Source organism: Xenopus laevis, chromosome 4L (assembly GCF_017654675.1).
Source record: "Xenopus laevis strain J_2021 chromosome 4L, Xenopus_laevis_v10.1, whole genome shotgun sequence".
NCBI classification, from domain to species: Eukaryota; Metazoa; Chordata; class Amphibia; order Anura; family Pipidae; genus Xenopus; species Xenopus laevis.
This window is the reverse complement of record NC_054377.1, coordinates 10,956,305-10,972,252: the sequence shown is the minus strand read 5'-3', so window position 1 is coordinate 10,972,252 and position 15,948 is coordinate 10,956,305. Positions and strand designations below refer to the sequence as shown.

General features: G+C 42.8%; 1 protein-coding gene across 13 annotated transcripts in view; it reads left to right on the top strand.

The window, feature by feature from the left end:
- The window catches only part of shank2.L (SH3 and multiple ankyrin repeat domains 2 L homeolog), a 278,112-nt gene that overhangs the window by 66,513 nt on the left and 195,651 nt on the right, over window positions 1–15,948 (top strand). For 12 of the 13 annotated variants that reach the window (XM_041589410.1, XM_041589409.1, XM_041589416.1 and 9 more), the window contains exons 2-6: window positions 6,112–6,340; window positions 9,904–10,107; window positions 10,225–10,296; window positions 11,722–11,830; window positions 13,635–13,786. In XM_041589410.1, the coding sequence (XP_041445344.1) occupies window positions 6,137–6,340; window positions 9,904–10,107; window positions 10,225–10,296; window positions 11,722–11,830; window positions 13,635–13,786 (741 nt within the window). In that variant the 5' untranslated portion in view covers window positions 6,112–6,136. Of the gene's footprint in view, window positions 1–6,111; window positions 6,341–9,903; window positions 10,108–10,224; window positions 10,297–11,721; window positions 11,831–13,634; window positions 13,787–15,948 lie in introns of those variants that run through there. The other variant, XM_041589422.1, reaches the window with a different exon arrangement.

Sequence of the window (15,948 nt, the reverse complement as noted above, 5' to 3'; positions counted from 1 at the left end):
CGATCGTTGTGTCCTAGGGCCCACGATCGGATCAGCCCAATATTGCCCACCTCAAGGTGGGCATATCGGAGAGATCTGCTTGTTTGGCGACATCGCCAAACGAGAGGATCTCTCCGTGTATGGCCACCTTAACTCTAGGCTGGAGTCCACCTACCTCATTGTTTAACTGTGGGTCCCCTAGTGTTGCTGCACTACAATTCCCATCTGCTTTCTCCATACATGCAAGGATCATGAAATCATGGGATTTGTAGGAGTTGTAATTCCAAAACAAAGGAATGTACTTCTCAATTATTGACTTATTTAATTTTCTAATTCTCATTGGGCCGATTTGTCACTCGGGATCTTTGTTAACCAGCCTTCCTTCTATGACAGTGCTCAGAGCCTTGTCTTTCATAAAGCCCTAAAATCCCCTCGAGCAGTTTAAATGAAGCTGCATTGCAGATAGAATGAATGTTTTGCTGGAAGTGCATTGTATTGCTGCATTAAAACAAGAAAAGTTCACCGGGTCTAGTAACCCATAGCAACCAATTAGATATTTGATCTGTAAATACTATGTACTGTATGGTATGGTGCAGTGCTACAGTCCAGTGCCCTCCCTTTTTAACAGTGGAACTGTCCTTGGAAAGCCAGGTAGGTACAGTCTGGTTTTTGCACCTCACCTGGGATAGCAGCTATCATTTGTTTTTTTTCGTGTAGATGCAGTTTTTTCTTTTTGCCTTAGGTGGGTAAGAAGTAGAATAAAGAAGCATGCTGGAGACCTGATACTTATTTTCAATGTAACCCCTAAGGCAGTGGTTCCCAAAAAAGTAACCCTTAAGGTGGTAGTTCCCAAACTGTGGGGCTAACCCCATCCCCCACCCCAGGAAAGCTCAGCATGAAGGCCAATTAGCGTGAGATTTGGAATAATACCTATTTGTTCTCCTTAATGCACCTGAAAGCCCAACTTGAAATTCAGTTAGTTTTGGGTATAATGTTTATTTTTTTCTCCTACACACACTTGAAAGCCCAATAAGAAGTTTATTTGAGATTAGATTTGGGAATAATGTCTATATTCTCTCTTAGATACCCTTGTAATTCCAACTTGAGGATCGTTTGGGGGTAAGATTTGGGGATAATGCTTATTTGCTCCCTATATATTCCCATTAAAGCCCTACTAGAAGATTGATTATGGTTTGATATGGGGATTATGCCTATTTTCTCACTTGGATAATACATATTTGTGTCCCCTGGAAACCCAACTAGAAGGTCAGTTAAGATAAGATTTGGGTATAATGCCTATTTGTTCTCCTGAAGGTCAAATTGGGTAACATTTGTCCTAGATACTGAAAGCCCAAGTAGACTGTCACACCAGAGGAAGAAGTGTTTCATGTTGGTGAACTACCAGTTAGCATTATAGCAAATTTAAACTCCTCTACCCTTTACTCTTAATGTTTTTTCAGGGTCACTTAATGGGAAAGACCAAGTAGTGAAGACTGGGGGTGGGAGATAACTGGAACACATTTTAAGGCTCTGCACTAACTTTACTGACTCTTCTTTAACACCACCTCCCCATTATTCCGCGTTTATTAGCCAACAACACCCGCTTTCCTTATCTCATTAAATACACACAAGGATGAATAGAACCTAATTACATTCTGGCACTTCAAGAAACAAGTATTTTCTTTCCACATATTGACAGACGAGGAAATAGACCGCAAATCCATATTTGTCACTCGCCAATCTCGACAGCGGGCCCCCTTCGGGAAACGCCGCCTCTCCCTAAAGATTTCCCTTCATGTGCTGAGAGATTGAGGTTAGAAAGGCCAGCCTCCTGAAATTCATGCTGATATTTAAACTGTCATGTCTTTAATTTGCACTTACTGATCGTTAGAGGACGACGAGACTTTGGCAGCGTTGTTTGTTTATTGTTAGGCGCAAAGAAAATCATCAGCGGATCTGTTAAATGAATGTAAATTAGTCACGTCGGCGGTTTGTGGGCGAGTATTCTTTCATTCCAGGGATGAGGTTTTTAGGGCCCTGGAAATTCGCTGCTGTGGGATGGGTCAGGCGGCTCTTTATTAATGGGCAAGTTAACCTTTACATTATTTTTTAAGTGGATTGCTAATCATTTCTTTGCACTATTAGTGTTAATTGGTTACATGTATCCTTTTCAGGATAGAGTGGTGTAAAAATCTCATGTTTCTTTGATTGACAGCTTGTTTTGGATGTGTGAACATTTCTGATGCTCTGATTGGCTACAGGTTTTGCCCTGCCTATACAATAAATGATCATACAACAGTAGTAACTCCAGCCTTGTATCGTGAAGGATAAGTAAACCGTTTTCTTTAAAATCCCTAAAACGGTCACTAAACTGCCTCCGAAATTACTTCTCTCCCAACATTCTAGAAGATGAGACCTGTTTTGGAAATCAGTAACTTCCTTATCTAGTATAAAGCTCCACCCTCTTTGGTATACTGAGAATTCCTTCTCCTTTAAACAGGAATTTGGTCAAAAAGCTGTCTACTGCTCATGCATGATTGATTTCCATTGGAGCAGGAGGCAGCAAGTATCAGCAGTAGACACAAGTGGATCTGGGTCCGATTTGGCTACCCACATGCGAGACCAAATTGAGCTGATCCAATCTTTGGACCAAGAGCCAAAGATTAGATAATACAGAGGGGCCTACAGTCCAATTTGATGAGGACAGCATCAACACTCTAATGTGTCTTGTTGGACAGGAAAATCAAACCTGCCGATTTTTATACAGATATTGGTTGGGCATTGCTATTGGTGGTCCCCATACTTTGGAAGAAAGATCCGAGTCGGCAGGTTTTATCAACTCCTGTATGGCCATCTGAAAGCTTGGGTCACCAGATGTTTCTGGAATACGACTGCTCCTGCATGTTTACCCTTGTTTATATGTTAAAAATTTGGTAGATGTAGTTTTGGGGACCCACACATGACTACAACTCTCACTGCAATATTACTCATGGCGTTCCCTAAGAAAGCTTGACATATTCTGGGGCTTATTCCTCCTCAAGGAAGGTTTGCCACCTGGATAATACTTTCAAGTCTTACTACAAAAAATATCGATTAATGCCACTGTTTGTTTAAGAAATAAGAAAAAAATCCCATATATGGAATCTGGGTTCCTTACTGGGAGAAAGCCAAGAGCCAAAACCTAGCTCCTTTTTTAGCTTTTTATACTACAACACCAATTAGGACTCGGTGGAATACAGTTAGGTGCCCTGTTGTAAATAGGGGCACTGAAAGATACAACAATCCCTAACCATGGACCGCAAAAGCGATGTGGCTATAGGCACCCATACACGGGCCAATAAAAGCTGCCGACAGACCGAGTCAGTAGCTTATTGGCCCATGTGTGGGGCCATCCAACGGCATCCCTGATTGATATCTGGCCGAAAGTCGACCAGATGTCGATCGTGCAGGGTAAAAAATCTTGTCGGATTGCAGCTGAATCTGTTCGTTTATGTGGTCCTGCGATCTGAACGCCTGTATCGCCTCCACTCTGATCCGATCGTTGGGCCCTTGGCCAACTCAATGTGGGCATATCGGGGAGAGATCCACTCATTTGGCGACATCATCACCTTTAGACAATATAGGGCGGTCTTGGGTAGACTTGGAACATATTTGGGCAGATTGATATTTGGGCAGATTGGGGTGTGACCAGGTATGACTTATTTAGGTAAGCTTTGTTTTTGTAAACACAGGTACGCACTCTTAGTGGCCAAGATCCACCATCCAAGGTTCCTGGTCAGGCTAAGAATTCTGGGAGGGGGTCCTTGTCAATGAAATAGTACAAAGCCCCCAGAGTTCTGACAGACAGGGTGTCTTACGGGACAGTGTTTGCTTATATTTATAACCGGAGTGGAGGGCACCTTCAAAAGAACGTTGGCCCACAAAGGTTATTGCTCTTGAACCCAGAAAACCTTTGGTTTAAGAGAAACATTATGGCAGCTCTTATTTATATGTATACACCACAATGATGTGCTTGCATGAAATAACATAACTGTAGCCCCAAGGATCGAGGAGCAAAATTTGACCCCTGGTAGTGTCGCCACCACATGTACTAAAGCTACGTTTCAGGGAAATAAACAGAATGAATCCTATGAAGAGTCTGTGTTGTCCTATACCTCTAACTATTGTGGAATATTTACAGCCCTTCTGATGTCCTTGATCCGCTCTTATGCTTATTATTTTTGTGCTTTCTCCCAAATCTATCTATATCCTTTATGAAAGGAAACTAGAAGAGATTGCAGAGAGATCTCAGGGGCGAATATGTAATGGGATAGAATATTGGCTGGGATAATAGCAATTTTGCACATAGGGAATAGTTCTCTCTAGCATCTATTACTTTTACTGCTTTGTGTAAAAAAATAAAAAAAATCTGGGCCCCAAAGGGATGAAATACGGTGGCTATGAGGTCCATTCACAGGTGTATAAGTTTTAACCTCCTAAATCTGTGCACTGAATACCCCATAGTCTTCATTATAAATGCAAATTTATTTAGAAGTGGAAGTTTTAGAACCATTCTATGGGGCTTGGGGCCCCCAAACAGCCAACAGGTTGTGCAGAACATCGGGAACTTGCTGTAAAACTTGCCTTACTTGATTCTTCTACAGCATAATGACTTTAATGACATGGGTGTGTATAAACTGGCTGTCAGTGGCCTTATATATGGGCTTCCCAACCCCCAAAGTGCTTTTTTTTAACTACTGCACCCATCTCTGGCACGTCATGCTGAGAATTCATGGTGCGAGAATAATGTTGCATTGTTGTGGGTGACAGACAGCTGGGGAATAGGAGAGCACAGTGGAATGCATTGGGGAGTTGTTGCAAATGATAGAGAAGATAATAGGTTAGACAATAAATGTTGTCTGAACAGCCGCCAGATGTAAATCATACCGTAGTAGGAGACCTATTCCGGCTATTATATTTAAATACTATTGTATAGGCTTGTTGCTTTCTTATCTTCCCTGTTGTCATAATGTCATTCTATGTATGCTCATTAACCACTGTGGTTCCAGTCTCCCCTCTCTCATTTTCTTTGTTCTCCTCAACTATTTGGTCCTTAATTCTCCTTTGTTTCTCCTCTTCTATATTATGATCTTCTCTGCATTTGTTTGTCTGCTTACTGAACGCTTGTTTTTCCATATACATCAAGTCTTGAGGATTTGATGTCATTTTTGTGCAGGGCTTTAGAGCTCTGAATTCCTAATGGTTGACGTTATCCGGAACACATCTCATTGTGGTTTTCCAACTCTGAAATTCCTGCAGTGGCCACTGACAATGTTGTAGACTCATGGGTCTCTGAGGCCTGATTCCATCACCAGTGAAAAGAATGTAGAGTCATGGTTCTTCTAGTTGAGTTGACTAATGGGTCCACTGAAGGCTGCGTCCATCCAGGGTGGCAAGAGTTTAGAGCCACTGTGTTTTCCAGGAAATTAGTTCATTTAGCTGAGTTGTCTTATGGGTCCATGGAAGCCTGAACCCATCAAGAGTACACAGCCATGGTGTTTTTTAGGGAATTGGTTCATCAAGCTGAGTAGACTCGTAGGTCTACTGAGTCCATCAAGAGTGGCAAGGTTGTAGAATCATGGTGATTTTCATGAAAAGAGTTAGTCTAATAGAGTAGACTCCATTAAAGCCAAATTCTGTAAAGAGTAGCAATGGTGTAGAGTTATGATACTTTCCAGGAAATCAGTTCATCTCACTGAGTAGACTTATGTGTTCACTGAAGTCTTTCAAGAGTTGTAAGGGTGTAGTGTCATTGTACTTTTCAAGAAAATAGTTAATCTAGATGAGAAGGCTCATGGGAGTCCAGCAAGGGTGTAGTGTCATGGTACTTTCCAAGAAATTAATTCATCTAGCTGAGCAGGCTCATAGATCCACTAGCCAGAGCACATCAACTCTTGTAGGATCTTGGTGGACCAATGTGACCATGTCCTTAAACCCTTGACCCATATTTACTCTTCTATTCTTACTTTCCATATTCTCTTACACCCTATTTCTTGCCTTCTTTCCTTTGTTTTTTGTTGATCTTTCATTGTTTTGTCTTCACTGCCAAACCTTCTCCATTCTGAAAGCCTCCCATCTTCTTTATGGCTGTAGTGCTTTATGGTGACTGACACTGAACATGCCCCGCAGTCCCACTTCAAGTGAAGATGAGATGGCGCAGAGCTTTTCAGACTACTCAATGGAATCCGAATCCGACAGCTCTAAAGAAGAGACCATCTATGACACCATCAGAGCCACCGCGGAGCGCCCGACCAGTCGGCTGGAAGATATCCAGACCAACACTATGGTCATCAGGATTGTGATCCCAGATCTTCAGCAAACCGTGAGTCTTTGATTCCTTTTGTAGTTAAAGGGTTGCTATTAGACTTTTAGGTGGTTGGTTGGGCTGCTATATAAATCTGCCACTGGATTTACTGGGTTGCAAACACTAAAGCCACTGCCAGGTCCACAGTGGAGTTTGCTCCCCAGTATTAATAGGCCCAGTTGTGCACCTTTTAGCATCTATTCTTCAACCATGTGATGTCCATTCATCTTTCCACTCTTATTAAATAAGCTTCCATGTTGCAGTATTCACAAGTCTATTTGTTATTTTCCTTTGCATGACTACAGTATAGTATCTCTGTAAATGATTGGTACTTCCTACAGCAGTGCCGATAAACAAAAAGCCTGTATCCCTGCTGATAAGAATGATGAGTATCAATCACAATCACTTTGCTGCTTTTTTGTCATTATCTTCATTTCTTTGTACATTCCAGCGCATTTGTGATTCAGTCCATGGGGCATCCATTTCCCAAAGCGGTTTCAATATACATTAGTGATTTGCAAAATGAAATTGCTAATGAAAGCAGTGACTAGCTGTTTATATTCTCTGCATTACTGGTTCTGACTCCTGAAACAATCTAGCAGAAGTACGGACTACACAAGGAGCCCGATTTGGAATAAAGGCCTAAAGGGCCACTATGCCTCAACGTATTTCCTTATGAACTGCTCTACTGTAGATATAAAGAATAAAAAATATAAAATGATCAGTGTATTCCCCTGTACTGAGCACAATTCAGCAGGGCATATATTTTGCTGCCCCGAAATGTGATAATTAAAGGTAATTTTAATGAAAACGATCTGGAGTGTTGTCACTGGGAATATACACGTATGCAATGGAGGAGCCCTTTCAACAGGCTTTATGACGTGCACCTGAATATAACAGTGAGCTGAAGAGTAAGTGCAGTTTGATTAGAATTGTTCACAATTCAGCAGGAACAGCCCCCTAAGTTTGCTCATAGCCTGTACAGAGAGATCCCATAAAACTATGGCAGCATAGGTATTCCCCTGAAATAAGCACAATTCAGCAGGAACAGCCCCCTAAGTTTACGCATAGCCTCTACAGAGAGATCCCATAAAACTATGGCAGCATAGGTATTCCCCTGTACTAAGCACAATTCAGCAGGAACAGTCCCCTAAGTTTGCTCATAGCCTGTACAGAGAGATCCCATAAAACTAGGGCAGCATAGGTATTCCCCTGTACTAAGCACAATTCAGCAGGAACAGCACCTAAGTTTGCGCATAGCCTGTACAGAGCGATACAATAAAACTATGGCAGCATAGGTATTCCCCTGTACTAAACACAATTCAGCAGGAACAGCCCCCTAAGTTTTCTCATAGCCTGTACAGAGAGATCCCATAAAACTAGGGCAGCATAGGTATTCCCCTGTACTAAGCACAATTCAGCAGGAACAGCCCCCTAAGTTTGCTCATAGCCTGTACAGAGAGATCCCATAAAACTTATAGCAGCATAGGTATTCCCCTGTACTAAGCACATTTCAGCAGGAAAAGTCCCTCAGTTTCGTCTGTACAGAGAGATACCATATAACTGCAGAATACTGTAGGTGTTCCCTTGTATTAAGCCCAATTCAGCAGGATCAGCCTGTTGTGATTGCTCCTAATCTGCACAGATAGATTCCAAAAATGCCAACATAGGTGTATTTCCTTGTACTAAGCATAACATTGCGGGATATTTTGAGGATACAGAGGCACTTTAAACTTTCCCCATCTTTATTATTATTATGTGTGTGTAATCCCAGTTTGCTTTCGCCAACTAACGATGCCCCTGGCCTATAAACAGAATATGCCAGTGACTCACTCAGCACAACAATGTGCTCACTAACACCGCAGCCTGTGCCAAAGAGAAGGAAACGTCTCCCCTAATGTGACTGCTCACGTCAGCAGCCGCAGGGCATTTTTTAGGATTGGGCATAAATGGTATTAGCCCTGCGGCCTCGGACATTGGAAGGGTCCCTGGGGGTGGCAAATATGTTGATAAAACTAAAAAATATTATATTGTGTGACAATAGTCAAATGCTTAGGGTTTTTAAATCATGGAGTCCAGCTGGCAGTTGATCTCTTTTTGGGGAAACTAAAGCCCCCTATGTCTGTGCACGGTTCCTACTGTATTTTGCCTCTGTTGAGTCCTTGGTGTCCCCTAGAGCTCTCATTGAAGGTAGAAGTTCCAGGAATAAGCCTCGATGTTCTTTGTAACGGGGCTGCCCTTTTGGCACCTACAGTGTAAATCCCAAACTGTCGGTTATGGGGCATCTATTAGGGACTACGCAATGCAGCCCTGGCAAATCACCGTCTCTGCTGCGGCAGAAGCAAATAATGAACTTTGTTTTGTTCGAAATGCTGCTTAATTCAATGACCGTGGGTTTCTAGGAAGGCTTCATAGTCCTGTAATCACAACATACAAATACAGAAATCATAAAGCAAACTGTAATTGCAGAGCCAGACGTCATAGGAAATTAAAGATAATTATGGTGGGAGTAACAAGTTTACACATCGCAGACTAATTAAGGACATTCAGATCCCCAGGAGCCAGAATTAAAAAGAAAAAAAAAATACATAAATAGATAATCATTGGTGCACTTGTACTTGTTCCCTTTAATTGCCTATAGTCTTCATGTGCTGCTGTATACACTGCCTGATAACTGGGAGCACAGAGAGGCGTGTGGGGCCAAACAGTTATTTAGTTACCTGTACAAACGTCTGTTCCCTCCGTGATTTGTTGTTTGGACCACAAATTAAAAACTGGAAAGAGTCAGAAGAAGAAGGCAAATGTCCTCGACTGGACTTATCTAATATCCTTATCATTTACAGTAGGGGGTACATTATCCCTTATAATACAGGAGCGATACTCAGAGTTCCCTGTATAACAGCCTGCAGCCTTGTGCCTTTATATGGTCACAGAACAACCCCTCAGTGACTTCTAATATCCTTATCATTTACAGTAGGGGGTACATTATCCCTTATAATACATGAGTGATACTCCATTCCCTGTATAACTCAGCCTGCAGCCTTGTGCCTTTATATGGTCACAGAACAACCCCTCAGTGACTTCTAATATCCTTATCATTTACAGTAGGGGGTACATTATCCCTTATAATACATGAGTGATACTCAGAGTTCCCTGTATAACTCAGCCTGTAGCCTTGTGCCTTTATATGGTCACAGAACAACCCCTCAGTGACTTCTAATATCCTTATCATTTACAGTAGGGGGTACATTATCCCTTATAATACATGAGTGATACTCAGAGTTCCCTGTATAACTCAGCCTGCAGCCTTGTGCCTTTATATGGTCACAGAACCCATCAGTGACTTCTGATATCCTTAGCATTTACAGTAGGGGGTACATTATCCCTTATAATACATGAGTGATACTCTGAGTTCCCTGTATAACTCAGCCTGCAGCCTTGTGCCTTTATATGGTCACAGAACTCCTCAGTGACTTTAAATATCCTTATAATTTTCAGTAGGGGGTTTATTATGAATCTTTATTATTTTATTGGTTATTAGCTGCTATGATTCTAAGATTCTGATTCTTTGTGATTTTCAGAAATGCATTCGCTTCAACCCTCACGCCACGGTCTGGGTGGCCAAGCAGCGCATTCTGTGCACCCTCAACCAGAGTCTGAAGGACGTTCTCAACTACGGACTGTACCAACCCTTCAGTAATGGGAGGGAGGGCAAATTCCTGGACGAGGAGCGGCTTCTCAGGGAATACCCCCAGCCCATGAGCAGGGGGGTTCCATCTCTGGAGGTGCGTATATATATATTCGCCCGACTGCTACAAAGAAATCATTTTCTGTAACTTTGCAGTCACTGGTTCTATTGAGTTAAAAAAAATGTTTTATGTGTCCTTTTTTTAATTTTGCAGTTTCGTTACAAGAAGAGGTTGTACAAAGAGCCCAGCCTCGATGAGAAGCAGGTAGCCAAGCTCCATACCAAGGTATGTGTGTCAACATGCCTATATATGGGCAGTGTATCCTAAGTAGGTATTACTGTTCTTTTGGCAGAAAATTAAATTAGCGATTAGAGGAAAGTCTCGTTGCGCGGATTAGAACTGACCACAGAAACATCAACTGAGACTTCTTTGCTTGCCAACTTAATTTTGTGAGCAGCCAATGAACTACAGCTCCCTTCATACTCTGGCAAGCAAAGGCAGCAATGGGTTTTTGGGTACGGTCAGGGGTATCCAAAGGAGGGGAAAGCCAGTAGCCAGACAGACTCAAGTCATGTTTAATAATCTGAAAGGCTGAAGTTTCCTACTGTGGTGGTCTTCTTTGAATCAAAAGCTTGGCTTCCTATAGACAGTCATGTGAAGAATGACCTGAAAACTGCAGGAGGGTGGGTTTGGGCCGACATTCTAATGGGAGGGGAGGTTTAGGGGGCAGACCAGGGCCGCCATCAGAAATTACGGGGCCCCACACAACAAAATTTTCGGGGCCCCCCCTCACCACGCCTCCCTTAACCACGCCCCCCACCAGATCACATGGACATTGATGGTTCAGGGGCCCTGCATTGATGGATCAGGGGCCCTTCCTTAGGGGGATCAGGGGCCCTTCCTTGGGAGGATCAGGGGCCCTGCATGGGGGGGGGATCAGGGGGCCTGCATTGATGGTTCAGGGGCCCTTCCTTGGGGGATTAGGGGCCCTTCCTTGGGGGGATTCAGGGGCCCGCATTTGGGGATTCAGGGGCCCGCATTGGGGCTTCAGGGGCTCGCATGGAACTTCAGGGACCAGCATTAGTGCTTCAGGGGCCCACATGGGGCTTCAAGGGCCCGCATGGGCTTCAGGGGACCGCACGGGGGTTCAGGGGCCTGCATCGGGGTTCAGAGGCTCACATTGGTGGTCAGTGGCTCATTGGTGGTCAGTGGCACTGCATGGTGGGATCAGGGGCTCACATTGGTGGTCAGTGGCACTTACCTGCAACTGGGGGTCTCTAGTGGCGACTTCTTCTCCAGTGCCGTCTTCTTCTTCCTCCAGCAGTGTATTCCGAGTCTTCGCCGTCTCCAGGAAGAAGCTCCTTCTCCAGACGCGTCTTCAATCTTCAGTGTGCAGGCGGTAGGCTACCGGCGGTTTAAATAGAGTTGCGTCCATGCGCACTGATGTCATGCGTACGAAACCAATGTAAATTTCACCGGCGAAATAGTTAATTGCGGCGCAGCCAGGCCCCCCCCATAGCTAAAAATCCTCCAGGCCCGGGAGGACCGTCCCCCCTGATGGCAGCCCTGGGGCAGACTACTCGCAAGGCTCCCCATTCCTCAGCGGTGGAGAGTCCTAAACTCTTTGTTTGTTTTTGAGGTATGAGTTAGGGACATGTTCAGGTGCGGGTTGTGATTTAACTTTTTTTTTTAAAAAACAAATTATTTCAGGGTAATCTGAGGAAATTTATGGATTATGTACATCACTGCTCTGTGGAGAAAATCTCCAAGATGTTGGACCGAGGGCTGGACCCAAACTACCACGACCCAGATAATGGAGGTAGGAAAAGTGCAATTTCTGTAATGCTATTAAATGGAGACCATGACATCTAAGGGCAGAGACACACCCTCAGATTCGGAGAGATGTAGTTGTGCGGCGATAAATCTGCTTTTTTTTGGGGGCGACTAATCTCCCTGAACTGCATCCCGCCTGCTAGAATATAAATCGGTTTGGCAATCAGAGCACTTTGTTTTCCGAAGTCGCCCGAAGTTTCCTTGTGAGGCAACTTCGGGCGACAAAAACGAAGAGCTCTGATTGCCATTCCGCCGGTGATTTACATTCTAGTTGGCGGGAGGCAGTTCGGGAGATCATTTGCCCGAAGAAGAGGAGATTTGTCGCTGGGCAACTAATCTCCCCGAATTTGAGCATGTCTCTGTCCTTATGCCTTCTCGTTTGTAGATATACAGTATATAAATACCAAAGGTCAGTCCCAGGCTGCACCTTTTATATAGGGTTTCAGATAAAATATATGATTGAATTCACCCCCCCTCCCCGCCATATAATTTAAGGGTTTAAGTGTCAACATTTCCTGTACTTGTGTATTAGGGATTCAATAAGGGGCCGGGATCAAACTTAATACATTATTTATCTGTTCCTCTCTGGGGAGATAAGAACTCATATCGGAGGCTGCATCTGTGGATTCACCGGAAAACGATTAGGAAAATATGATGACTGCAGGATTACGATCGGAGAGATGGAGGTCTCTGCTCCACAGGGGGTTACAGAATATTATCTGATCCAAGGAAACTGAACTGAACAGGACCTATTTTATATATATTTCAGCCCACGCTTACTCTTTTCTTCTGAGTTTTAAAATAGCAATTCATTTCTTTCCAAATTGGAATGTTTGTTTGTTTGGCCTTTAAAAAGACTGTTCTACCTGTTCCCGCTTTCGAGTATAAATGGACATAGAACCTTCATTTTTCATTTGCCAGGGGACCACACCAAATCCCGGGAAAATGTAAAATACGGAAAATGGGATATAAAGGCAAAAAAATAATTAATGAAAAAGAAACCTATCTCCAATATACCTTAATTAAAAAGTGTGTACAGTTTTTACAAGAAACCTGACTGTATGCAGTGAAATTCCCCTTCATTTACTTGCTCTGACTGCTGTGGATAGGAAACTTCAGACGGTCCCTAACTGCTCTGCAGGGAAACGTTCAAACAGCAGGGGGAGCCTCCCACCTTCTCAAAACTGGAGCAGCTTTGTTTGTTTCCCTATAAAGCAGCAGGCGACCATGTTGAGATTTGTATCCGCAGACCCAGTGCAGTCTGTATATTCTGATTATTAATCAGTCAGCTTCTATGGCAGATATTATTTGACTTGTGCTGTTTTGATAATTTATGATGATTCCTACGCAGCTCAGACCACACTGAGCATGTGCATGGTCTTGGTCTTGCAAAGATATTTAACAAAGTTACAAGATGACTGCCCCCTGTGGCCAACTTTGAAAACATAAATACTTTGTTTAATTGGGCTTCTGATGCACTAAGTTCATGTTTATGTTTAGTATACAAAATACAGCATTACTAGCATAATTTTTGACTTTACTTCCCCTTTAATGTCTTCAGTAAAGCTGGGCTATTCATGCATACAACCTGATACATTCATGTGTATGGCCTGTTCTGCATCACTTGTGTTATTTCTATCCCGTCAAGTGGCCCTTCATGGAATGAAAAGACCTCAACCAAGGGTGCCAATAAGTGAACCGAGCCTGTGAGCTCTTTCAATACATCTTCTTTGTGTTTGCATGTCACAGATGGAAGAGCTGAATGGACTTGTCTCTCCCTTGTCTTGCAGAAACCCCTCTGACATTGTCTGTGCAGATGGATAACGCAATTGATATGATCAAGGCTCTACGCGTTGGGGGGGCCCACTTGGACTTCAGAGCCAAAGATGGAATGACAGCTCTGCATAAAGCAGCAAGGGCAAAGAATCAGTCATCTCTTGTGGTAGGTGCTAATGAACAGTCCATCAGCCCATCACTTCTCAACTGCTGTCTTCATCTTTGGAGGTTCCTATTTGTATGACAACTGGTCCAATGATATTGGATTTCAGCTAGCATCACTATATTGTATAAAGCACCATGTGTAACTATCCTTGGGTCTTAACATTTCCTTCACTTTGCTACTCCAGCTACGAACCTCTTTAGGTAGAAGCCTCACAGTTTGGGACCCACTGGTTTAATCTAAAGCCTTTCAGCTGATATTGATCAGCAGCTAGAGGTTTGTAGGTTGGACATCTTAATGTGTGCACATGATCCTAGTGGACATATTAAAATACATTTCCCACAAACAGGATGGATGTATTGTACATGAAGTTGACATTGCCTTCATGTGTGTATTCTGGGTTAGTAAATGCGGGATTGGTGCTGTATTTATCCTGCCATGTGTTCTGGGGTATTTTATATGGAAGTGGCACAGTATTTATCCTGCCATGTGTTCTGGGGTATTATATATGGAAGTGGCACTGTATTTATCCGGCCATGTGTTTTGGGGTAAATGGAATTGGCACTGTATTATGCAGCCATGTGTTCTGGTGGCATTATATATAGAATTGGCACTACTTTTATCCTGCCATGTGTTCGGGGGTATTTTATATAGAATTGGCACTGTATTTATCCTGTCATGTGTTCTGGTGGCATTATATATAGAATTGGCACTACTTTTATCCTGCCATGTGTTCGGGGGTATTTTATATAGAATTGGCACTGTATTTATCCTGCCATGTGTTCTGGGGTATTGTATATGGAATTGGCACAGTATTTATCCTGCCATGTGTTTTGGGGTAAATGGAATTGGCACTGTATTTATCCTGCCATGTGTTCTGGGGTTATTATGCATGAAACTGGCACTGTATGTATACTGCTATGTGTTCTGGGGGATTATATATGGAATTGGCACTGTATTTATTCTGCCATGTGTTCAGGGGTTTTATATAAGGAATTGACACTGTATTTATCCTGCCATGTGTTCTGGGGTATTATATATGGAATTGGCACTGTATTTATCCTGCCATGTGTTCTGGGGTATTATATATGGAATTGGCACTGTATTTATCCTGCCATGTGTTCAGGGGTTTTATATAAGGAATTGGCACTGTATTTATCCTGCCATGTGTTCTGGGTGCATTTTATATGAAACTAGCCAGGGCACAGAATGAAAGAATCTGTGTAAGCTGTCTTTAATTACCCTCCCCCATGATTTCACTTCTCTTCTTTCAGATCAATAACGTCAACAGGTATTTTACTATTGAGTATCTCCTGCTGAAGCCGATCGCTCGATCAATAAAATAGCTCACAATTAGCTACAACAGACCCTTTTTTCTTGCTCTCAGTAATTGGTTCCCAAGAAACACAAATAATCATCACTTTTTCTTAGACTTTCTATTTCCAACAGTCTATTTCAGCTCCTTTACAGAATGGAATCTGGATGGTTTGAATAAACATATCCCCAGCCTCATACTCCTAACCCTTGATCACACGTTTTAATAAATAAGCTCTCAAACTGACAGCTTATAGTATTAAAGGCTGAATAAATAAGGGAGGTTTTATTGCTTCCGGGGACTCTGTGAATCTCACTCGCTGACATTGATGGGCATCATGGAAATAAGAACTTAACGTTGGCGGCGAGCAAATAGTTTCACAAAGATTTTATCCGAATCATCACATTTCAATTTTCAATGATTAACAACTGCGTGTTGGTTAACTCCTAAGATAATTTATTTTTAATACCTCTGCATAGATATTCCCTTTAACAAGTAGAAGACACCAAAATCATGCACCTTATGTCATTTTACTTATGTTTTAGGAGAACAATGAGATAGAATGAAAATATGAAATTTCTGCTCTTAGGATAGATGGTGCCTATAGTAACAGTGGGATAATAGTCTCTGGGAAGGGAGTGTGACTGTGGGATAGCAGGTATAGTAGGGAGAGATGGTGTCTATAGTAACAGTGGATAATAGTCTCTGGGAAGGGAGTGTGACTGTGGGATAGCAGGTATAGTAGGGAGAGATGGTGTCTATAGTAACAGTGGATAATAGTCTCTGGGAAGGGAGTGTGACTGTGGGATAGCAGGTATAGTAGGGAGAGATGGTGTCTATAGTAACAGTG